Source organism: Tursiops truncatus, chromosome 15 (assembly GCF_011762595.2).
Source record: "Tursiops truncatus isolate mTurTru1 chromosome 15, mTurTru1.mat.Y, whole genome shotgun sequence".
In the NCBI taxonomy this organism is placed as follows: Eukaryota; Metazoa; Chordata; class Mammalia; order Artiodactyla; family Delphinidae; genus Tursiops; species Tursiops truncatus.
Window position 1 is genome coordinate 38,817,636 of NC_047048.1, and position 23,074 is coordinate 38,840,709.

General features: G+C 51.9%; 2 protein-coding genes across 5 annotated transcripts in view; one reads left to right on the forward strand and one right to left on the reverse strand.

Annotated features, from left to right (window-relative positions):
• DSTN (destrin, actin depolymerizing factor) overlaps positions 1 to 12,135 on the forward strand; it is a 37,379-nt gene extending 25,244 nt beyond the window's left edge. The window contains exons 2-4 of the mRNA XM_019927512.3: positions 6,028 to 6,335; positions 8,873 to 8,949; positions 10,963 to 12,135. Coding sequence (XP_019783071.1) covers positions 6,028 to 6,335; positions 8,873 to 8,949; positions 10,963 to 11,072 — 495 coding nt within the window. The 3' untranslated portion in view covers positions 11,073 to 12,135. The remainder of the gene's footprint in view (positions 1 to 6,027; positions 6,336 to 8,872; positions 8,950 to 10,962) is intronic.
• Positions 12,136 to 15,908: 3,773 nt separating this feature from the next.
• Positions 15,909 to 23,074, reverse strand: part of RRBP1 (ribosome binding protein 1) — a 58,942-nt gene continuing 51,776 nt past the window's right edge. For 3 of the 4 annotated variants that reach the window (XM_073792582.1, XM_073792584.1, XM_033840151.2), the window contains 12 exons: positions 22,088 to 22,180; positions 21,927 to 22,007; positions 21,725 to 21,814; positions 21,215 to 21,307; positions 20,788 to 20,859; positions 20,248 to 20,343; positions 19,706 to 19,789; positions 18,036 to 18,143; positions 17,392 to 17,475; positions 17,143 to 17,241; positions 16,669 to 16,812; positions 15,909 to 16,469 (listed from right to left, as the gene is read on the reverse strand). In XM_073792582.1, coding sequence (XP_073648683.1) covers positions 16,428 to 16,469; positions 16,669 to 16,812; positions 17,143 to 17,241; positions 17,392 to 17,475; positions 18,036 to 18,143; positions 19,706 to 19,789; positions 20,248 to 20,343; positions 20,788 to 20,859; positions 21,215 to 21,307; positions 21,725 to 21,814; positions 21,927 to 22,007; positions 22,088 to 22,180 — 1,086 coding nt within the window. In that variant the 3' untranslated portion in view covers positions 15,909 to 16,427. The remainder of the gene's footprint in view (positions 16,470 to 16,668; positions 16,813 to 17,142; positions 17,242 to 17,391; positions 17,476 to 18,035; positions 18,144 to 19,705; positions 19,790 to 20,247; positions 20,344 to 20,787; positions 20,860 to 21,214; positions 21,308 to 21,724; positions 21,815 to 21,926; positions 22,008 to 22,087; positions 22,181 to 23,074) is intronic. The other variant, XM_073792583.1, reaches the window with a different exon arrangement.

Here is a 23,074-nt window from a genome sequence, read left to right on the forward strand (position 1 = left end):
CCTGGGCCTGCCGTTGGTGGCCTCTCCCCCGAACCCAGTCCACATCCTGGTTTCCTCCTCTCATACTGGATGAACCGCGTTCTGTTTGTCAGGAACTGTCTTTTCATCCTTTCAGCCCCCTTATTCTGGAGTGCTTTAAGTCACCTTCCAGACGAAACTCTCCTTGATTTACCCGCATCCCCTCCCTGCCCCCAGTTTGATCTCTACCTTCTTTAAACGCCCTTCTGTTGGAGTTTATCAAGGAATAGTGAATGTTTTACCAAGTATTGAAGCACTATATGTGCTCTTTATCTTCTCCACTAATCAGTACACTCCCTTGAGGGTCTGATTTATTCTTGATTTCCTCAAGGGAACACAAAAGTGAACAAGACAGACATATAGTCTTAAGGAGCTTACTGCCCCTTTGGGGAGACAGTCAAGTAATCTTGAAGGTAGGACATTGAGGCTGTAGTAAGTGCTATGGGCTAGAGGCATATGATCTCATGGAAGCGCGTGATAGTGGTTTTGGCCCAAACAACTTGTTTTCCAAGTGAAAATTGATCTGAGGTGTAAAGAGTGAATGAGGCACAGTGAGCAGAGGCCCCGAGCCGGGAGGGAGCCTGAATGCAGACAACTAACAGAAGGCCGGTAGTGAGCTTCCTGAACTTCCGAGCACGGGTGCTGTAAGGTAGGGCTGCAGAGGTGGGCGGATCACGCCTGCGCAGAGCAGTGGAAAGCCGCCACTGAAGTGTTTTACGCACGGTGATGGTATTCCTGTTGCAGATCTGTGGCTGCAGTGCACTGGATGAATTAGGGGGAGTGGAGGTGATCACAGGGTGCGTGAGCAGTCTGTTGTGTTTGGGATGACAAATTAAACGCCAAATATCAGTGGCCTAATAATAGAGTAAAGGTTTATCTCTGTCGTGCAGTGCAGTGGGGTTGGGCAGCCCTCTTCTGTCTTGAGGTGTGTCTGCCAGGGTCATCTTTGCAGGGGAAGGCAGAGCTTGAAGATCAGCTTTAAAGGGCCAGGCCTGGCGGTGCTTCCTGTCACGGTGACCACCTCTCACCGAGCAGGGCTCAGTCTTGTGGCCCCAGCTGAGCTTGCGAGGAAGGCTGGAGAACGTGGTCTTCCTGGGTCCATGCATGTCCTCGTCTCCCTCCCCTGCAGTGACTTGAGAGGTTACTGGCACAGTTACGGTAATAGGCAGTGGTAGCTTGGGCTGGGAGAATGGCAACAGAAATGGGGAGAAATGAATATCTTGGAGAAAAACTTGGAAATTCAAAGGGCTAAGTGAGGTGAGGGCAGAGGATTGTTGAGGATGTCTCTTAGGTTTGGCGCTTATATGAAACTGAGATGGTGGTGTGTACTGGGAAAGGAAGACTGATGAGAAGGAGACCAACCTGTATCAGATTTTGGACATGCTGAGCATCAGATCCCTTTGAAACATCCAGCTGCAGATGTTAGATAGGCAATTGGGTGTAAAGACTGTGAGTTCAGAAAGGCAGAAATCTGAACACCGTGCGAGTCCTTTGGATTAGGTGATGGAAACCTCGAGCGTGGATACCTCAGGAGAATGCAGAGTCCTTCCTTTCCACCAACACCGCCATCAGCATCTGCTTTCTGCCAGATTGCTCAACCGTTGCCTCTCTGACCTCACTGAACCTGTGGGGTCCTCGGATCCCTTTGCTGGTCCTTAGGGGATTCCCTTTGGAACTACCCATCATAGCTATTCTAAACCTTTACCCTCCCTCTTCCTATTTTAGAGGAATAAAGGCATAGTCTTTCCTAAGACTGACTCGTGCATCTGTGCCCTGCATCTCGTCAGTCTCATTAGGATTCTGACTGTTGTTTGAGTGGTTAAGTATCCTCTGGAGCCAAATCGCCTGAGTTCAAACCTCAGTTCTTCTGTCAGTTTCTGTGTGACCCTGGCCAAGTTACTTAATCTTTCTATGCCTCAATTTCCCCATCTGTAGGATGCAAGCAGTAATGGTAGCTAGCTCATAGAATGGTGATTTAGAAGTGTGTGACAATAGAAGTACTCAATATTAGTATTTTTTTCTTTTTCTTTAGGGTTTGGCTTTCTTTCTCTTGTTCCTTCAAGCTCTTAAACTGTTAGTGTGGCCGCATCTCCCCAGTGGAAGACAACTTACATGCATTGGAAGTCAGCGTTCAGTCCTCCCCTTCCCTTCGCCATCAGCCATCCTGTCTGCTGTACCTCAGTTCCCTGTGCATCCCCAGCCCACTGCCCTGGATTCCTGCCCATCCCTCTGTCTCCTGAAATGCTCAGAGGCCCAGTCGTCAAGCCCAGTGGTCCGTTTCCAGTCATTCTCGAACTTTACAGTTTCTGGTATTGCTGACCTCCCTTCTGGAAATATTTTCTCTTGGCTTCCAGGATGGTCTTTTCCCCCTTCTTACTTTTTCTTCTTAGCCTTCTGATAATTTCTTCTTAATTCCATTGACTTGTTTCTCTTTTGCTACTTAATGTTGATATGCCTCCGTGGTATTGACTTTGGTCCAAAATACCGATTAAGTGGAGCCTTCCTATTAGATTTGTGCTGTTTCCAGTTACTAACTGGTCATCTCCACCTAGATGTCTTGCACATTCTTCAAGATTAACGTGTTAAACTGTGCCCATCCTCCCCCTTCTGTTTATCCATCAGTCTTTCTAGTCACCAGTCTGGAGAATCCATCCAGGGTCGTCTTTGATGCTCTTCTGTACTGTTTCTCTCAGCTGTATTGGCTCTGCTTTGAAATGTCCTTGGATTTGTTTTTGTTTTCAGCAGCACTGCTGTAGTTCAGAGCTTTCTCTGGATATTGGCAGTTGCCTCAGACGTAGTCTTCCTGCTTCCAGTGTCTTTGCCAGTTTCTCCTTCACAGTCTTTGGTGTTAGTTTCCTCAAGCATAAATGTCTCTAGTATTCCCCTCATCAGAAACCTCCATATTCCTCATTTCAGATGGAAAAAAGCCAAAATTCTTCCTTACTGAGGCTTTTAAGGTGCCTGTAAGTTACAGCCAGATTTGACGGAGGTTAGTTGCATTATGATTGCAGGGTACACATTTACTTTCTGTTTTCAATTACTGATACATAATTAATTTAATTTCCAAGTCGTAATTGAGTGTTGTTTGAAATACTTCACTTAGATATTGACAGATACATTCAAATATTAATTGGTTGGATTCAAGGCTTCACATGTTTCCTTCATGCTTTTAAAGATGGATTAGTCAAATGTGATTTACAAATCACCAGTTATGGACTAGGGAGTTAGAGGAATTAGGGTCTGTTTCTAATTCCTTGTTAATTTTTGTCACTTTGAACATTTTATTCATCTCTATTCAAAAAATCAGAATAAAGATTCTTAACTTGCTTTCCATAGATGAACTGTGAAGATCAGAACAATACTACTCCTAAAGCAGTAAAAGAAGGTTTAAGGTAGTATTTTTTAAAAATGGGAAAGCGGTAAGATTGTGTAACTTTGGAGGTAGTTTTCTAGCCTTAATTTTCTATATATTCCTCTTTGTTAGAGTAAAATGTTCATTTAGGATTAGATTAGGTAGGATTGAAGTGGATTATGATTAGATGTAGATTAGATCAGATGGGATTGAGGTGAGCTCTTTTAATCAATGAGATGATTAAGTGGCCCAGTTACCTTAATACTAAGTAACTGCTAGGATCTTTGTGTATTTTAACCCCCAGAATTCTTACATGGATTTTTCTTTTCTTTTTTTTTTTTTTTTTGCGGTACGCGGGCCTCTCACTGTTGTGGCCTCTCCCGTTGCGGAGCACAGGCTCTGGACGTGCAGGCTCAGCGGCCATGGCTCACGGGCCTAGCCGCTCTGCGGCATGTGGGATCTTCCCGGACCGGGGCACGAACCCGTATCCCCTGCATCGGCAGGCGGACTCCCAACCACTGCGCCACAAGGGAAGCCCCTTACATGCCTTTTTAAGTAACAACTTTATTGAGATATAATTCACATATCATAAAGTACAGTTCGCTGATTTTCAGTATGTTTCCAGAGTTGAGCATCCATCACCACTGTCAAATTCCAGAACATTCCATCACTCCAAAAAGATGCCCGTCCCACTAGTAGTCACTCTGCATTCCCTCTCCCCTTTGCCACTGGAAACCACTAATCTGCTTCCTGTCCATGGATTTGACTGTTTTCAACATTTCAGGGAATAGACTTGTGAGCAATGTGGCCTCGTATGTCTGGGCCTTTACTTAGCATGGTGCTTTTCAAGGTTCATGTGTCGTGTAGCGGGTATCAGCACCTCATTCTGTTATGGATGAATAATATTCCATTGTATGGATATGCCACATTTTGTTTATTCATCAGCTGATAAACATTGGATTCTTTCTACTTTTTGGCGGTTAGAAATAATGCTGCTATGAACTTTCACGCACAGGTTTTTGTATGGACATATGTTTTCATTTCTCCTGTGTCTACGCTGAGGAGTGGTGTTGCTGTGTGTTAACACATGCATTGGAAGTCAGCATTGGAATGTTTTGAGGAGCTGCAAGATGTTTAATGTTTTGAGGAGCTGCAAGATGGTTTCCTGAAGCGGCTGCACCATTGTTGTAGTTCTTTCAGCAACATTTAAGGGCCCTAGTTTCTCAACAGCCTCACCAACATTAGTTTCTGTCCACAGCCATCCCGGTGGGTGTGAAGTAGTTTTTCATTGTGGTGTTGATGTGCACTTACCTAATGACTAATGGTGCTGAGCGTTTTTTTCCAAGTGCTTCTTGACCGTTTTTTAAAAATCTTCTTTGGATAAATGTCTATTCAAATTGCTTGCCCATTTTTAAATTGGGTTGTCTTTTTTATTGTTGTTATAAGGTTTCTTTGCAAGTTTCTTATTGGATATACGATTTGCAAATATTTTTTCCTAGTGTGCAGGTTATGTTTTCATCTCACACGCATTTATATTTAATCAAATGGTGTGATGTTAATTTTGGGTATCATTAACATTTTGGCATTGTTTAGTATTTAAATTCTATTAAGTTTATAATTCTTGCTTTAGAAAAGCTAACATGCAAACCAAAGTAGTTAATGAAGCATAAAAAATTATAAAGTTAATGGAAATGGCACATTCCTTAAAGAAGTTGAAAAGATCAAAAAGTGATTTTAGATCTTTGGTTATCAAGATCTTATGTAACCACTTCTTCATTTTGGAATAGCAAGTATAACATGGTAAAAGGTTATTTTCTGTAGTCAGTATAATCCTAAATTAAGCTATCCTCTTTGTTATAGCAGTAAATATTTATTTATTTTTAATCAAGATATAATCGACATATAACATTATGTAAGCTTAGGGTTTACAAGGTGTTGATTTTTGATTCATTTATATATTGCAATATGATTACCACCGTAGGTTAGCTAACACTTCTATCACATCACATAATTATCATTTCTTTTCTTGTGGTGGGAACGATTAAGATCTAGTCTCCTAGCAGTCTCATTTATTCTAATTTTAATTTAAAACTTGGAGATTTTATAAATGAAATTTTACAGGTATGTGACTGATATGTTACTGGATTAATCATATAATTTTGACATGTTAGTAGAACAAAGATCTTTCAATTCTTTTATTAGTGAAGTATGTGCTGTAGTAGTGGAATTTTCTCAACCCAGCCACTCTGACCATCTATTATTCGTTATGAAAAGAATTTCGGGTATTATTAACACCCAAACTGGGGAGATGACTGCCCCAGTCAGGGCTCTGAGCAACCTGTATAAGAAGAAACTAATTCAGCACCCCAGGAAGCACTGTTTGCTAGGTTTCAGGGTTGGAGGAGCTGCTGTAGCTGAATCTTCCCTTACTCCCGCATAATAGTGATGAATGGCTTAGATATGTAATCTTTTTAAAAGTTTAATGACTGAAATTAGTGTTTGCAGCTCAAATTTTCTAGTCTTCCTATTAGATGGTAAATATACCTAAAAAAATTTAAGTGTATGCCAGTCTATGAACCAAAAGTTACGTAGTGTTTTGTATTTGGCATGATAAAAACTGTAAGCCTCCTTGTGATTTTTTTCCCCTCTCATTCTAGGCCTCAGGAGTGCAAGTTGCTGATGAAGTATGTCGCATTTTTTATGACATGAAAGTTCGGAAGTGCTCCACACCAGAAGAAATCAAGAAAAGAAAGAAAGCTGTCATTTTTTGTCTCAGCGCAGACAAAAAGTGCATCATTGTAGAAGAAGGCAAAGAGATCTTGGTTGGAGATATCGGTGTAACCATAACGGATCCTTTCAAGCATTTTGTGGGAATGCTTCCTGAAAAAGATTGTCGCTATGCTTTGTATGATGCAAGCTTCGAAACAAAGGAATCCAGAAAAGAGGAGTTGATGTTTTTTTTGTGGTAAGCATTGTTAGAAATATTGAACCTTTGTAAATCTCAGAGTTAATCTCTTATTGTCAGCTTAGCACCTCACCAGATTCTTCTCCAACACGCCCTGCCAGGAACCAGCCTCCCGCTTCACTTGTGCCTCTGTGGCCTTTGAAGCTGGTGCTGGCGTGGCCTCCAGCTGGGATTTGCTCTGCATTCACATTGTCCAGTAGGGTAGCTACTAGCCTCTTGGGGCTGTTGAAATTAAAGTCTGAAGTTCAGTTTCTCAGTTGAATCACCACATTTCAAATGCTCAGTAGCCACATGTGACTAGTGGCCACCTTTTTAGGTAGCACAGCACCGATACAGAACATTTCCTTTGCTGCAGAAAGCTCTATTTATTGGACAGCATTGTTGTAAATAGTGAAACTGTGCTATAAAGTGATTTACATGGCCTTAAAAGGCTGTCTAAATTAGTTATTCTGGTCTTTTCAAGTAAGTTCATATTTGAGATTAAGCTTGATTTAAAAGTCACCCTATATTCCTCATTTAATTGTATTGTATGTAGTACATTCCTTGGTATGGAATTCTTACACAGCGAGAATCTTCTCTGGCTTCCAAGGGGAAGGGGGAAGTGGTAACGGCCTCTGATTTGGGGGGCGTGAGTGTCCTCTGGACTCTGGCCTGAGCCCAGCAAGGCAAGGAGGGGCTTAACTCTCAGCTGTGTGCCACCAACAACGTGGGACCATGGGGCTGGGAAGTCAAAAGAGTTCAGGTCTCAGGGAATGTAACCCTAGGCCACGGCTCAGTCCCTTGCAGCCCTGGCTGCACCTGGTGAGGTCAGATGCGCGTATTGGGCGCCCACTGTGGAAGGAGCCTGGCAGCCACAGACACAAGTGCATAAAGATAGTAGTGAGACTTAAAACCGAGCATGTTGAATGGAGGTGCATCCTTTAAACTTTTATTTCTGCTACATGCCAGGCATTGTGTTAGGGCTGGGAAAATAGCTGTGAAAAAACCAGCTAAAGCCCTGGCTCTTCCGGGCTTTACTCTTGAGTGGCAGGTATGGCAGGTAAAGGTTTAAGCTTTTAAACTGGTTAATATTTCCTTCATTTGCACTATTTTTTATCCTGGATTTTTATCCTTTTTTTTTTCCACTATGAAAATGATACATCCTTATTAAAGAACATTTGGAAAATAAAAGTAGAATGAAGAAGAGAAGATTCAGTGTTAGTGCAGTGTTTTATTTTTGCTTTATTACTTTTTAAAAGAAAGATAAAACCTTATAGGAGTTTTCCATCACAAGCTCTGTTTAGGGCCCAGGGAACGGCTCTTGCTTCAAGTATTTTGAAGATCTGTTTAGAGTAAAATCAGAACAGCTAAAGCTTTTTTTGTCCCTGACGTATTTTGCATAAGAAAAGCACCCACTTACTTTTGTAGCTGGTGCATCTGAGGTCCTTGTTGTGGCTTTGCCTCCCTCCTTGGACCTCAGAGTTGTGAGGAATATGCGCCGAGAGACCGAGAAACTGCCCTTCGCCTTGTTCCCAGGAATAGACTCAGCCCGCTGTGTGGGCGGCAGACTAGCTGAGGGCCCCACCGGGGCACGGTGTTCATGACTGTGGAATGTCCTGGAAATATGGCAGCTAAATGGAATCGTGGTGGTGTGGAGTGCAGGCAGGCCTGAGGTTTGGTGTATAGTGAGAGATGATGCATTCGTAGATGTGCAGTTTGAGTAGATGAGATGTTTCTGTGCATTGTTAGTATTTCTCTTACTTTCAACGTTGCAGGTAAAGAACATGGTAAAGCGTATGCTGTGCTTCCAGTATTCGTTCAAGAGGGGGAGGCACTAAACGTTTTGTAAATATGAGATAATAGTTATATTAACAATTAAGACATAATGATTGCTGAATTGCCATTAAGCTTAGAAAAAGAAATCCTTGTGACGTGTTTTACTATGTTAGACTGAGATGGACAACGAGTGCCTGAGGTCAGAACTTGCTGCTGGAACAGATGTGAATGAGGGGACCGGGTGGGCAGGGGTAGTAAGGGGACTTGGACTTTATATACATTCTTTTCCAGAAAACAACCTGAAGCAAAAATTGCTAGCATCTCTTAATTCTGGGTGGCAGATACTTGACTTACAGATTATTCTCTGTACTTTTCTGTATTTTGAAACTTTTCCACCAGAAAGTATTAAAAACCTCATACAAAGATGGTGGTTATTAGCCTGAACTCAAGCCTTTATTGATACGAGTGAAAAACAATTATTTGCAAGAAAACAGTTGGGTCATACAGTGAATTATCCAACGTTGTTTCTTTTATTCTAGCGCCATTAACTGATTTCTAATCATTGGTCCTCAACTTTTTTCCCACCTTCGTCAACCTGAGTTATTCTGTATACGCTCAGCCACCACGGTCCAAGGAGCGGAATTGGAAAAATTGTGTAGTTAGAGAAGCTCTCCCAGAAGATTCTGAGGACCCTCCCTGCCCACTGCTGCAGATGTTTAACAAGATGTAAATTGAACTTTCTCTAAACCACTGTTTTTCTTCTTTGGCGCTTCTGTATCCAGGGCTCCAGAACTAGCACCTCTGAAAAGTAAAATGATCTACGCAAGCTCCAAGGATGCAATCAAAAAGAAATTTCAAGGTAAGGCCTAGCTGACTTCCGGTACTCGGCGGTGTCATGAGCCCTGGCACGGGGACCGCCTGTTCTAAGAAGCACCTTACTCTCTTTGGAGGGCCCTGGCCACAGAGGAGGGCATCACTGCTTGTTTAGAGGAAAACCCTGGAGGCTGACCCAGCTTTCTGCGCGTCTCTGCCTTGTGCAGGCCACCCTGGGCCGAAAGGCCTGTGTTCGATATTCTGTTCCCTCGACACTGTGTGTGTACTCCTGTTCAGTCTGGTGTGAAACTAGTTTGAGATGCTGTCAAGTTTCTCACGTAGCAGGTGGGGACTAACTGGTCATACTAAGTAATAAATTTGCTGTTACCTCTGAATGTAGTTGACAGAACACAGTTGCACAAAGGAAATGTTCATAAATGGGAAGGGCTGCTCTTGTCGCTGGCTCTTCTTTGGAATGGTATGATTTTACGTTATAGACGCATCTGTGTCCAGAGGAGAGTGGCCTCAGTCCTTGGGCTGGCCAGTTATATTTGACTTGCCGCTGGGTGATTGGGACCCTGATGAGATGGCCTGGACGCACTTACTGTCTCCAGCCAGGAGGAGATGTTGGTATGATGGACAGAGCATGGGGCAAGTGCCCTTAGCCCGCTGAGGGCTAAGCTTGTCGTCTGAGTGCTGTGTGACCTCCACGGGCCGGGTTCTCCCAGCTGGGAACGGGAGGTGCGCAGTAGAAGAGGTGGCCCCCTACCTTCCTGCTGTGGCCGCTCCAGACAGCTGGGAGAGCCGCAGTCACAAGGGCTTGGCCTAGGGTCATTTTCATTTTGCTTGTTTTACTGTGACTGATTTTTATATTCTTGAAGTAGATCGGGTTTGCCCTAGCGTGTTTTACTTGGGAAAACAAAGTTCTCGCTTCCTTTCCTGCATCGTGCAGTCCTTGTCAGGCTCCTCATGTGCTTGGTTTGGTGTCGGGCTGCCCCTAGAAGTGTGTGCACTGGCCGGGGAACTGGTGTTTTGACGTGACCCCTTAGCTTCAGCACTGGCACAGGGCACCCCAGAGGGCGTCGGAGTGGATTCCTCCTCGCTCTGCGGTGCGTTCCAGTAAAGGAGCTGCTCCGTGGACTTGATCTGCTGACGTGAAAGACCATCTCCCTGGTGCCTTTTTTCCTGGTGAAACCTTCGCTGGCTTTCTCCAGTCAGTCCTGAGTGGTCTAAAAGCTGACCTGCTGTGCTTTCAGCAGCTTAAGAAATGGTCTTAAAATTATGGAAAATCAGAAAATGCAGCTGTTTAAAAGAGAGCAGCTGTTTACAGAGAAGCTACTGTATATGATTCCATAATTGAGCTCCTTTTGTGCAGTGTGGTGTTGTAATTTTGATGAGAAGGCGATCAGTAAAACATTTTACATAGTCTTAATTGTGACAGATTTCTTGATGTATTGTGCGGTGCCACTGGAGACCTGTTTTCTGGAGCAGAAGTGATCCCATTTGTAAGTGCTCTTATTCCTCAATTCAGTTGACTAAATCAACTGTACGATCAAAACATCAAATTCATATGTTTATGTATATTTCAAAAACCAAGAAAAACTTCCTAGACCTGCTTTTTAACTTGTTGAAATACAGCGCATCTGTAGAAAAGCGTACGTGAATTACGGTTGTTTCCTGGTTTAATGACCAGCGCCCCGAAGCCTTCCCGGTGCCCCTCCTCACACCACTGCCCCTACTTCTTCCCCCCAGGGACACCAGTCCCCTGGCTCCTAACAGCATAAGGTAGCTCTGGCTGATTTTGTGTTATACGAGTGGAACCGTCTAGAACATACGCTATTAAGTCTGGCTTCTTTTTGTCAGCATTAGTCTGTGAGAGTCATTCGTGATGATGCATGTGGTTACAGATTGCTCGTCACTGTGTGCTATTCCGTGGTTTGTATATGCCACGGCTTTCCCACCCACGTTTGAACTGGTCTTTTAAAACAGTTGGATATCTTAGAGAAATACGTAAGCTACTGCCATAATTCTAAATAGAATTGTTGTTTTTCCTCCCTAGGCATAAAACATGAATGTCAAGCAAATGGGCCAGAAGACCTCAATCGAGCTTGTATTGCTGAAAAGCTAGGTGGATCCTTAATTGTAGCTTTTGAAGGATGCCCTGTGTAGACCATCACTTGGTGCCACAAACTGAAAGCTTCCGTGTTTAATGTTATCCTTTCGCTATGTAAGTAAAGCTGATGCGTTTAGGCCAGGGACTCGCTGAGGGGAGCTGTCTTGTCATTTGCTAGGGTAAACTATTCCATGCACATGTGCAAATGGCCCTAAATAAATCTAAACTCTAAAGTTGTATTGGTGTGAAATTAAATTCTTACTGGCCAAATGCCTGTTTTGATTAGTTGACTTGTAAAGATTTTTGTTAAGCTCATGATTTTTAATAGTGCAGTTCACACAACAGTCCAAGGCCACATGAAGAGAACTACTGCATCTTCATTAACCTCAGTAGTTACTTTGTTTCTTTTGCTTAGAGAATTGGTCATAATCTGGTTATAATTTTGGCCCAAATTCTTTTTTCTCTGTTGAGCTAAACTGAGTAATGGAAAATAATTCTCACAACATGTAACAGCACTAATGTACTTACTAACTACGTAAGATTCTACCAGACGTGTGGCGGAGACTGCTTAGAACCAGCACCGATCTTGCACAGCACTACTTCATGCACGTGGCTGGCACACAGGAAGCAGCTCCTGCACCTGCAGCTGCTCGCTGGTCTAGTTGGGAGGCTGTTCTGAGAGTGACCTTGCATCTTGGAAATCTGGAGAATGTGCACTGTCTTGTAACAGCGAATTATAATGCAAATTTGGGCTCCAGTGTAATCCACTTCGTTGATGAAAATGGTGAGGTGGTGTATTGACAGACTGGGATACCGGGATGTCTTTAATTGTGTCTCCTTCAGAACTGTGTTGCTTCTGGTACAATAAGGTTTGGAAGAACATTATGTTTACTCTGGGGCCTGGGCAAGCTTCTTAATTTCCTAGAGTAGTTTGCCGACTGTCTGAAGCAGGGAGCGGGTGTGACGGCCGACAGCCACGGGAAGCCACGCTGAGGACACCTGGAAGTGACTGCCTTTCACATCACAGGCGTAACACTGAAAAACACAGAGATGCATAAACAGTGGAATTTAGAAGTAGCAGTACTGGCTTTATGTAATAAAGGAAGCATTTTTAATTTCTCTCTCGTGTAATTATTCATGGCTGAATTGGGGATAAAGGATTTTGCCTTCCATGTGTGGGGTTAGGTGTGGAGGTTTGGGTATTTCGGACAATTAGCGTTAAGGCCACAGCCCCCTCCTCCTCTGATTGAATGAAAAAGTTGGTATAAAAGTTGGGAGTCTTTCTCTTATTCCAAATGTTTATCCAAATGCCAGGATTTTGTCTCCTCTCTGATTCATCTGGGAGCCAAAAAAGGATACGCTTTGATCAAAGTACTTCTTTCAAAATTATCTAGAAAATAGTGCTGGCTTTACCAGCACTGGCTTTACCAGCACTATTTTCTAGATAATAGTGGTTTTCTAGATAAAAGTGGTTTACTGATAAGCTGCTTGTCGTTCTTTCATCCTGAATTTGTTTTCTCTTCTGGAAAGCAGTGCTTTTAGTGAGTGTACGTTAACAGGCCTCCGAGAAGCGCTGCAGGCCCAAGGCTGCCCTTTTCAAGAATCAGCTTTGTAGGTAGAGCCAGGAGTCTAGAAGGAGAAGGTCTTTTCTGTGGCTTCACCTTGTGACGTGTGGCCCCACCTGTATGAGTACCACCACTCCTCCGTGCAGGTATGTCGGGGTGGGGCTGCTGCCGTGGGGAGGGTTTCGAGCACAGGGATGTGATGTGATGTAAACAGCTCCCAGCGGTCCACTTGACTCCAGAAATTGGGAAATGCTAACAGTCACTTATATCTCTGCCTAGGGGAGCTTTTGGATTCCTGAGGTTGGGGCCCAAGAATCCTGCTAACCAGCACTCCGGGTAATTCTGCTGCAAAATTAGAGTTTTGAGACCTCAGCTGACATTGGTGAGGAATAAAACCACAGGTATTCTCTGCTTTCAACACATTTACACTTTTATAAGTGTTAACACATTGCAGAAGTGTGTGTGGAAAGCTGACTTAGGGTTCATTTAATCATTACTCTTTTGTCCCGAGGAAGAAGCAGATAAAGCCACTGCTAACGGAAGTTCAGAGCTTGACTGTGAAGTTTGTTACTCAGAGAATATTAATCTCTAAGAAAACAGTGAGCACAGTGACTCAATAACATTAGGCTTAGTCGAGTGGTTTCCTTTTTTTAGAACTCCTCAGAGTGCTGGCTGGTCCACACACGGAAGTGCAGCTTCTGTTTCTTCACCAGTTCGTGCCCTTTGGACTATCAGAGCCTGGATATGCCCAAGGGCAGACTCATCACTTTGTCATGACCTGGGGCACTTCTGAAACGTGCAGTCAGTCTTTAGGCCAAGTTCCAGCCGGGCTGCAGCTGGAAGAAGGGTCACTGCATGGTTGGCTGGAGGGGCAGCAGGAGGGGACTTACTGAGCCTGCAGCCAGTGCCTCAGTAGCCAGTCCAGAGAGGTAAAGTAACTTGTCTAAGGTCACACAGCTCATGGGCGGCACAGCTGGACAGCTCAGGTATCGTTTTCCGGTCCTAAGCTATTCCCATCACGCATCTGGAGTTCTGAGATTTTGTTCTATTTGGGGCAGGAAGGAAAACAACACTCTTCTTTTGCATTTTGAGTCCTGTTGGCCCCAAACCTGCAGGAAGCTCAAAGAGAAGGCGTTTGTGGAGTGTCTGGTGGCTTCTAGGATCTTGTGTCTTTGCTGCCTGCAGGTCAGGCATCCCGGTGTTTGTGCATTTTATTGACAGTCACGCGGAGGTGACTGGAGGAAGCTAGTCCAGAAAGCCGCCACCAGCGTGACGGAGCTTCCGGGTCTGGAGGGGATGTTGATGGGCCTCGTGACTCTGAGCTTCAGGTCAACCCGGGAGCCTCTGCAGGGGGACTTTGGACCAGATGCTGTCAGAGCCCCCAGCTCTCCTGTCGGGGCCTGAGACATGGGCTGGGTCTGTGAGGGCAGCTGCCCGCCCCCCTCCCCAGCCCGAGGGTGGGACCTGGCCCAGGGACAGCGAGGCCCGTGGGCTCCCCCTGCTGGCCAGCAGGGAGCTGCTGCTGCTGCTGGGCCTCAGGGTGGGGCTTTGGGGAGAGAGGGGCTCACCCTGCCCTGGGCCGCCTGGTCCCCACAGGTGGACGCTGGGCCCCACCAGGCGGTCTGAGGACGGAGCCCAAAGGCAGCAGCTCGGCACCCCCAGGGTCTCCTGTGCCTTCTTTCCTGGAAGTGACCCATTCCTGTGCCTTCAGGGGGCATCTGCCTAGCGTCAGGGTCCTCAGTTCTGAAGCTGGTGTGGTGAGGGAGGGGAGCTTAGTGGAAACGCAGGCTCCTGGGCCCACGGTGGCCACTCGGATGCCAGAGACCTGGTTTGGGGCACGAGGCCGTCCTGTTTCCCACCAGAAAATGGCCCCAAACCCCTACCCTTGCGTGAAGGGCCCTGTGTGCCAGAGGGTGAGTCGTGAGCCGGGCGTGGGCTCCAGGCTCACAAACCTCCCCAGGTCTCCTGACCTTGGCTGGTGTTAGAGGCGGGCCTGAAGCCTGCCCAGCCTTTCACCAGGTGAGCCACTCTCACTTTTGCAGGGTTCTTTGCAGGGTGGGGGAGGTTCCTCTCCCACAGGCACTGAAAGATGTCACGTGAGAACTGAGCCTACGGGCAGGCCCGTGGCCAGCTCAGGTGTCATCAGTCACTTCCGCTCGGGCTCCTGGCCAGAACCTGTGTCCTGCGGCCCGCGGGCTCCCTCTCCACTTTAGCCCCCTGCAGAGTTCCAGGCGGGTATGACTGTCCCCCTCAGTGGCTCCCAGTGCCCTCCTGTCTAGACCACTTGACTTCATGACCTGGCTACACAGGGCCCTCCCAGACACTCACTCTGTGTGCACCACTGTCCCCTTGGCCTTGACCCCTCCTCCTCTGACAGTGCCTCTGTGCTGAACTCCAGCTTCTGCTCACATCTCTGGGGAACTATCCCAGAATTTCCAGCACCCTGATCCCAACAGTTGCAACATACAAGTGCCACACAGCAGGGCCAGGTGGCCCACGTACCAAGTGCCCCTGAAAGCCAGGCCCAGGTCTTGGCTGTGCAGACTGAAAGCACTGCCCGGCCTCTGGCAGTGGCTCGCATGGGGCCTTGGGCAGCACCCTGATCTTTCCCTCCCCAAGGTCCCGAGGCTGCTGTGACAACCACCCCAGAGAGGAGTCAACCCCCCCCCCCCACTGCGATGAATGGGATGCGGAGCTTCTCAAGCAGGTGGTGAGACCCCAGTACTCAGCTGCTTTCCCTGGGAGCACCACCCTCCCTTCCATCTGGCTGTACCTGTAGTCTAAGTTCAGCCTATCAGACCCCTCTCCCAGGATTATGGGTCCTGGAATTGAGCTGAAAGTACCAGCGAGACCCCCGCCCCCCGCCCCCGCCCCGCCAGGGTTGCTCTGATTCACCTTCTGTTCCTAGGTTGGTGCAACTGCTCCTGTCACCCTGCCTCTAAATCCTTTTTTTTTTTGCTTGAGCTCCAGGTTCCTTACAAAGCCCCTGACACACCTCCTGACCACAGATTCTGTGGGCCCCTCAGAACACAGTGGGTCCAAAGATCACCCCAAGTTCAGCTGCCTGCCCCCCGGCCCTGGGCCAGCCCTCCTGCAGCGTGGATGTTTGCCCAGGTCCGTGTTCATTCCTGGAACTCACTTCACATGACAGCCTAGGCTGCCCACAGCCCTGCTAGGGAACCGCCTCAGTTCCTCAGGGTGGAGCCCACAGGGCATCTGGCCACCAGGTGTCACGGGCCCTGCTCCCTCATCCTGCCCGGTGGGTGCTAGGGCCCGGGTGGGGAAAGCGCGGGGGGGACCAGAAACCACACTCATTCTCTCCCAAAGTGCCGGGCGACACGCGGGTTTTAATGGCATCAACACCCAGGAGGTCACACGTCAGTTGTGGTGGCAACTTCTTCCAGGGGTGAGAACTGCTGCCTCGCTGGCTGTGACCCTACAGTCTGCGCTGCAGCCTTCAGGACTCACCACCTGGACCGCCCATCGCCCGACCGCCAACCCCACAAAAGACACAACAATTGCACTGACTGATTGACATACACACCCCAAGGTCCCGGCCCCCTAGCACACACCCAGGTCTGTCACACAGCTGCTGAGGGCTTTGGCGTCTGCTGGCCGGTGGTCCAGGGCCGGTCCTAGGGAATAGTGTTTATCGAATGTGACAAAGATTCTTTTACAAACTGGGGTCTGGAAGAGCTACTTCTGGTGCTAAGAGACTCTCGTCTCTATGGCTTCTCAGAGCTACCCAAGTTGGGCCCAGATAACGCTGTGTTGGTTTGTTTATTGGTCAGGAATGTGTAAGGCATTTTGGTAAGTTGAACAGTGACTTCTTTTTCCGCAGGAAGCTCAGACAGATGTTCCCTCCTTCGAGCTGCTGCTGCCGGCCTCCTGTGAACAGAGGGCGGGGGAGGGGCAGGCTGGGCCTAGGGGCCTCGTCCCTACACCACCCTACCTACCACCTTCCACCTTGAGAGGCCCCTGGGGCTGGAGGAGGCACCGAGGGCTTGGCGGGGCAGAGGACAGCTTTCAGGCATCCCGGGGCGCCCAGCCCTGCCCAAACCCCGAGGGGATGGCCGGCGGCACTCACTGGTCTGTCCAGCTGCTCCTGCAGCTTCTTCACCGTGTCTTTCTCCTTTGCCAGCTGCTCCTGGGTCGTCTTCAAAAGCTCCTGTAGTTTGGTGGCAGCGCGTCCCAGGTCACTGGTTAATTTCTTCTCCTTTTCTAGTCTCTCCTGTGGGTCAGAGGGTTGAAGGGGATCAGCCTTCACGTGACGCACAGCAGGAAGGCCACCTGGCTGCGCACGTGGGGTCGAGGGTGTGAGGACGCGGCCTGCGGGTCACAGGGCTGTGCTTCAGGGTCGGGCACTGGTTGCTGAGCACCTGCCCTGTGGCCAGGGTGACGGAGGAGCTCAGCTTCAGTTCTACTCGATTTAAATCGTCACACTGGTGACGTCCAGCTGTGACACTGGACACTTAGGGATCCCCCCCGACCTCGCCAACCTCCAAATTAGGCTGGACGCTGCCCGAGGGGCCTCCGGGGGTGACAACGGGGAACCTTGTACCTTGAGCCGCGTGGCCTCCTCCGCCTCTGAGGACCCGAGGGTGCTGCTGCAGCGGAGCTTCTCCAACTCCCCCTGCAGACGACTCGACACGAGCTGAGCCTGGACAGAGCGGGGCAGCGGGTCAGGCCCCATGTGGACAGGAGGTGGGTGACGATGGCGCAGCGACACCCCCTGGGGTGGGACACGGCTCAACCCCCTAGACCCGCCGCCCTGACCCAGAGAAGCCCCGACGGCACGGGGTAGCCTGACCTCCTCGAACTCAGCTGTGAGCTTCTGCCGCTGCGTCTGCTCGTCCTCCAGGATGGCTTCCGTCCGCTCCAGCTGCATCTTCAGCTGCATGCAAACACCGCAAACATGCTCGGAACCTGGGGCAGACCCTCCTGGGTACCCAGGGCTCTGGGCAGCCTGACACCTGCGGCCACATCTTCTGGCTGTGCCCAGGGCCCCCTCGACCCTGCCCTGCCTGGGACAAGCGAGCGGGGAGGCCTGTGTGCCTGAAGCCCCCCTGGGGGAGGCAGGGCCCCGACCCCTGGGAACGGAAGCTGGTATGGCTGAGAAGAGACGCAGACGCAGCCCCTCTGCTGAGACCCCAGGACAGAGGAGCCTAGGCACCGCACGAGCCCTGGCGGCCTTCCCACCCCGGCGAGGCTCTGGGCGGCTGCCGCCCAGATCAGGGGTCTGGATGGCAAGGGCCCCACCAGTGATGCCCCAGCCCCCCGCCCCCCTCCCACTCTGGCGTCCTGAGGAGTCGGGCATCTGGGCAGTGGGGCCGGGAGCTGCGAGTGGCCGGAGTTTAGCCAGAGCAGAGGCTGCCGTCCCTGCCCTCCAGCTGGGTGGAAGGGCCCACACGGCGGTCAGTGATGGACACCTGGGGACGGGCTCACCACCCTAACCTCGATGGGGTCCTGCTCTGCTGAGGGGGCCTCTGGGGGGGCAGCCGGGGACCCGGCTACGTCACCATCCTCTACGTGGCTCTTCATCTCACTCAACTGCTGCCTGACCTGGAACAGGGAGGGTGGGTTTGTGCCTGACATAGCTGGATGCACCCCGCAGGAGGACGGCAGATGCTCTCAGCAGCCAAAGCCCACGGGGGACCTGCTCTGACAACTGTGGCCTGTGTTGGCTCCCGTGCAGGTTCCCTGGGGCAGGAGAGCCAGCGCCACGAGCCCTCACCCGAGCCAAACTGTGGCCGAGGGGCCCGCAAGGGGCCCGGGCTGACCCCACATGCACTCTGTGGCAAGGCCAGCGGCGCAGAGAACCCCACGCCGGGAGCCAGGTGACCCCCGAAGGATGTGGTATGCGCGGGGCTACGGAATCTGAAGAACGGCAGGCGGCCGGTGGGCTCGGCACAGACACTGCCGCCTGCCTCCCGCTACCCTCCTGGGTGCGGTCCCCCGTCAGGGCCTTTTGTGGGGTCCCCGACAAGCTGACACTCTTACCTCATAAGGTCCCCTCACCCCTGAGCTCCACTGCTGGGGGGCCTAAGCCCCAGACCTCTGAACCTCAAGTCTGAAGGGGCAGCAGTGTCACCCACAAAGCTTGGGTGAAGGTTCCCAGCGGGGATCTGGGGGGGGCCCTGACAGAGCTGCCCCATGAGGGGCGCCCCAAGTGTGTGGGGCTTCACCCTCCAGGTCCTTTCCTCCTGCCAACAGCCCCAAAAGTCAACACCAGACCGCAGAGGCCAGTGACGAGGAGAAACTCGGGGCGTGTCCTCTGCATGTGGCCCAGGCCTGGCTTGGACATGGCTTTGGAGAATGGCCCTCAGACTCGGCACCTGCCCTCGGGGGCGATGGTCCCCGGTCAGGCCCGAACGACCAGAGGGGGCACCCGGGGAGCCAGAGCGTGCACCCAGCGAGGGGGCTGCTCAGTGGGTGCTGCTTTGGGAACGCCAGCCCCCCGGACCAGACCTGGGGTCTCCTCGCAGAAAGCCAGACACGTACGTTTTTCACACACACACACAGCACCCCGCGCCCGCTCCCCCCACCCCCCCACGCCGGTGGCTCAGTGTTAACAGCCAACTCATGATTTAATGAAAGCCCGTGCAGATCACACGGACTGTGTCTGGCCTCACGGGCTGGTACTGGAACCAGTGGGCCGCCCCCCCCGCCGCTACAAGGCCAGGCTGACCTGGCCAAGGAGCGCGGACCAGAGTCACACATCAAGGCTGAAAACCGGAAGAACCAGAGGCCCCCGCGTGGCCGGGAGCCCTGCGCAGCTGCAGACAGGTCACCTGGTACCGCCCAGCGTGGAGCAGGCTGCCCTGCACACTGCAGATCTGACTGACCTGACCTGAGCCACTGCTGGGTGAGGAAGGACCCTAGTCCCACAAGAAGGACCCTAGTCCCACAGAAGGCCACGGGGCAGAAGGACCCCCCCAGAGCTCCCAGCGCAGACCTGGAGCCCCGTGGTCCTGGCAGCCACAGGCCCAGTGTGCAGCGTGGAGCAAACGTGTGAGGGGCCGTCCACACCGGGCCCAGCACAGACCGGCGCACGTCCCCTTTGACGGGACGCAGAAACACACACCCAACCCCAGGGCACATGCCGGCCACACCAGTTCACTCACCAGGGCAAGCTCGTCGCTTTGTTTCTGGGCTTCACTCTTGGCTGCATCCAGCTGAGACTGAGATTCTAATAAAAGCTGCCTCAACTTGGACAGAAAACAGACCCGGGTGGTGGGAGAAAAGGAGAGAGAGCCAGTTCCAGTGAGTCAGCACCTCACACCCAACCAAGCACATCCACATACGCCACCCGGAGAGCCTGTGGGGCGTGGGGGAGGGGTGGGCGCAGGCCCCCAGGAGCTTCTGCTCTTTTTTGAAGACGAAGGAAGGATCGTCTTCAGTACACGCTAGTCTCAGGCCTGCACAAATGTTTGTGGATTGTCTTTTGCAAAGCGAGGCCAGAAGTCGGAGATCGAACCAGGATCGGGGGTGCCAGGCTTGTGTTCTCTGCTCCCCGAATCAGAAAACACTCAGATTTAAATGCCTTCCCCGCAGAGATGGTGTCTCCACACCGGGTAGAGAGATCCTCTCGCTGCCAGGCTGACCTGGCTGCCCCCTGCCCTGGCCGCAGGGCCCCCACCAGGCCCACCTGTGCCGGGACACTCACCCCTGCCACCTCCGTGGCGTAGTTCTGGCACTCGGCGCTCGCGGCCGCCATGTGCTTCTCCAGCTCGGCCTCCAGATGTGACGTGTGCTCCCTCACCTGGACACAACACACATCAGGAGCCTCGAGCCGGCCAGTGGGAGGGCACGGGCCACGGGGACAGGGCGCTGGGGCCACCAGGCCCTGGGACAAGGGCTGAGGGGGCCCCCGTGGCCTGATGGCTACGAGCCAACTGAGGCCATGCAGGGGGGTGCCCCCCAGGCCCAACACCTCCTGAAGATGCACCCTGGGGCCGCACGTGTTCTCAGACCTCAGCAGCTTTTAGGTTTACTTGCAAGGAGGGTGCGGAGTGCAGCAGGGCCACCCGGCAACCCTCCCACGGTTCATGAGGCCACGGCAGAAGCCATGGTGCACCGGGGCCCAGCCACCCCGAGGTCGTAACGGCTCATTAAGGACAAGCAGGGACGTGCGGTCGGGGAAGGAAAGCCGCTAGAGGAGCCTCTGTAGCAGGATGGCAGCCCTCCGGACGGCGCCCGCACGTACCTGATCGGCACTTTCAAGTTCCCCTTTCAGCTTCCCGACAGTCTCTTCGAGATGCTTCACTGTGACCCGCGACTACAAAGCAAGAAGGGGAAGCGCCGTCAAGCACGAGCCCCGGGGGTCCATACTGGGATGCACCCCACCTCCCGGGAAGCCCTGTGGTGCCCCCGCCCCCCCCCACCCCCAGGTATGACCAGCACTCTCTTCCTTGGGGGTGGGGCTGGGGGGGGTCTCCTTGAGACCGGGACTCAGCTGTCGGTCATTCCACAATGACACCGTTTGTGGCATCACCAAAACCCAGCAAACGTGACTCCCAAGTGACCCAGATAACCCCGTGGGCGTTTCCCCTGAATTTTATGGCATTCTGAGGGAGTGGAGTTTGGGTTCCGAGGGAAGGTGGGCCCTGGGGAGACTGGGGGCCGTGCGGTACCTTCTGGAGCTCCTCCTCCGTGGCGCTCACCCGGGCCTTCCACACCTGTTCCTCCTCCTCCACGCTCTTCTGCAGGGCTTTGAGCATGGCCTCCTGCGGGGATGGCACTGAGCAGGGCCTGGAGAGGCCCCCCCATACCCCCGTGGCTCCCCGCAACCCCCCGGCTCAAAGCCCAGAGCGGCGGCCGTGCGGGAGGAGGGGGTACAGTTCCGGAGGGGGGCCCCCGGCCGGTGTGCGAACAAGGTTGTCAGGTCTCTCGTCTCCGGTGGGTTTGCACCAGGTGGGCCTCAGCGGCCCAGGACGGGGAACCCAGGACTGGCCATCGCAGAGGGAGGCTGAGTGAGCATGGCCCCTGGAGTCGCAGGAAAGCGGATTCAAGCCGAACGCTGTCCTATCCCTTCCCATACTGTGCCCCAGACCTTCAACCTGAGCTCACCCCCTTCACCATTCAGCCAAAGAAACTGGGCCCAGAGAGGGGCAGTGACTCGCCCAAGGTCACAGAGGCCTCACCGTCTCGGCCAGGATGCTGCGGTACTGGTCACACTCGGCCTGAAGGCTGTTCTGCGTCTCCTCCGCCTCCCTCAGCTTGGCAGCCAGGTCCTGAGGGTGGAGGGCAGGACAGGGGCCTGCTGAGCCAAAATCCGATGGCCAGCTCCAGGCACCCTCCATCCCGCAGACAGGGCAGGGCGCGAGTGACAGTGGCCGTGCTCACCGAGGGCTCCGTGTGTGCTGGTGGCTGCTTCAGCAGCTCTGGGCCTTTCTCTTTGAGCTCCTGCAGCCAGTCGGCGTAATTCTGCGACAAAAATGTTCAAGGTCGGGCGGGATGTGCCCCCACCCGCACAGGGGTCCCCCGAGAGCTGCCTCCCCTCCTACCTGGTGGGTGGGGGCAGAGAGGCCCGGGAGCAGGGCCAGCAGGGCCTCCCTGGTCTGGGCCTCCGTCAGGCTGAGCTGCTTCTCCGACTCCTCCTGGGGGCGGGGCGGGAGGGCGGGAGGGTGGTCAGTCACGGAGCTTACGGCAGCCCCGGGGGTTTCACCCCAGGAACATGTCCCCAGCCGTTCAGGGGAGGGACAAGGATCGGAGGAGACCAATGGTGGCTCCGTGGGGCCGGCTGGGCGGGGGTGTGTCTAACCTTAGCAGTCAAGTTCCGGCCACCCCACCCCAGGCCTGGCCAACTTTAAACAAACTCAGCTCTAAAGAAGGGGGATGGCAGCACCCCCTACGGGACATGCAGGTTCGCGGACACCTCCCAGCAGACACTCAGGCTCAGGTCTTCTTTCTGAGCGTGTGCATATGGGGGGCAGGGAGCGCAGAGAAGAGGGGTGGCCACCAGGGTCAGGAGCTCCTGCAACCCTGTGGGCGGGAGGATCAGGGCTGCCATGTGCTGAGGGGATAAGGCAGGTCGGGGTCTCGGCTCTCCAACAGCTCCTGGGCCCCCTGCTGCAGCTGCGCTGGCCAGAGCCCCCTCCATCCTCCCTGATGCTCCCACTCAACGCAAGAAAAAGGAGCCCAAGAAAGCGGGAAGGAGCCATAAGTAAAGCCGAGAAGGACTGCACTGTCCCTGGGGACAGATAGCCTGTCCCCACACCCTGGGGGCAGGGGGGCGGTGCAGATTTCTGGCTGAAAGTCCCATCTGGTCACCCGTCCCCAGCAGGCTGAGCCTGCCGCCTGCCCCTAAGGGCCCGAGGCCTGGAACGGCACTAGGAGCTCCCGGACTAGAGCCGGGAGTGAGGCTCTGTGTGTGACTTGGGGCCGGTGGCGGGGGGATGGATGGCCGGCAGATGGACGCCCAGCCTGACCACAGCACCACGTGCCTAGACTTGAGTCTCAGAAGCCGACCCTTCTCGCTCACCTGCTGATCC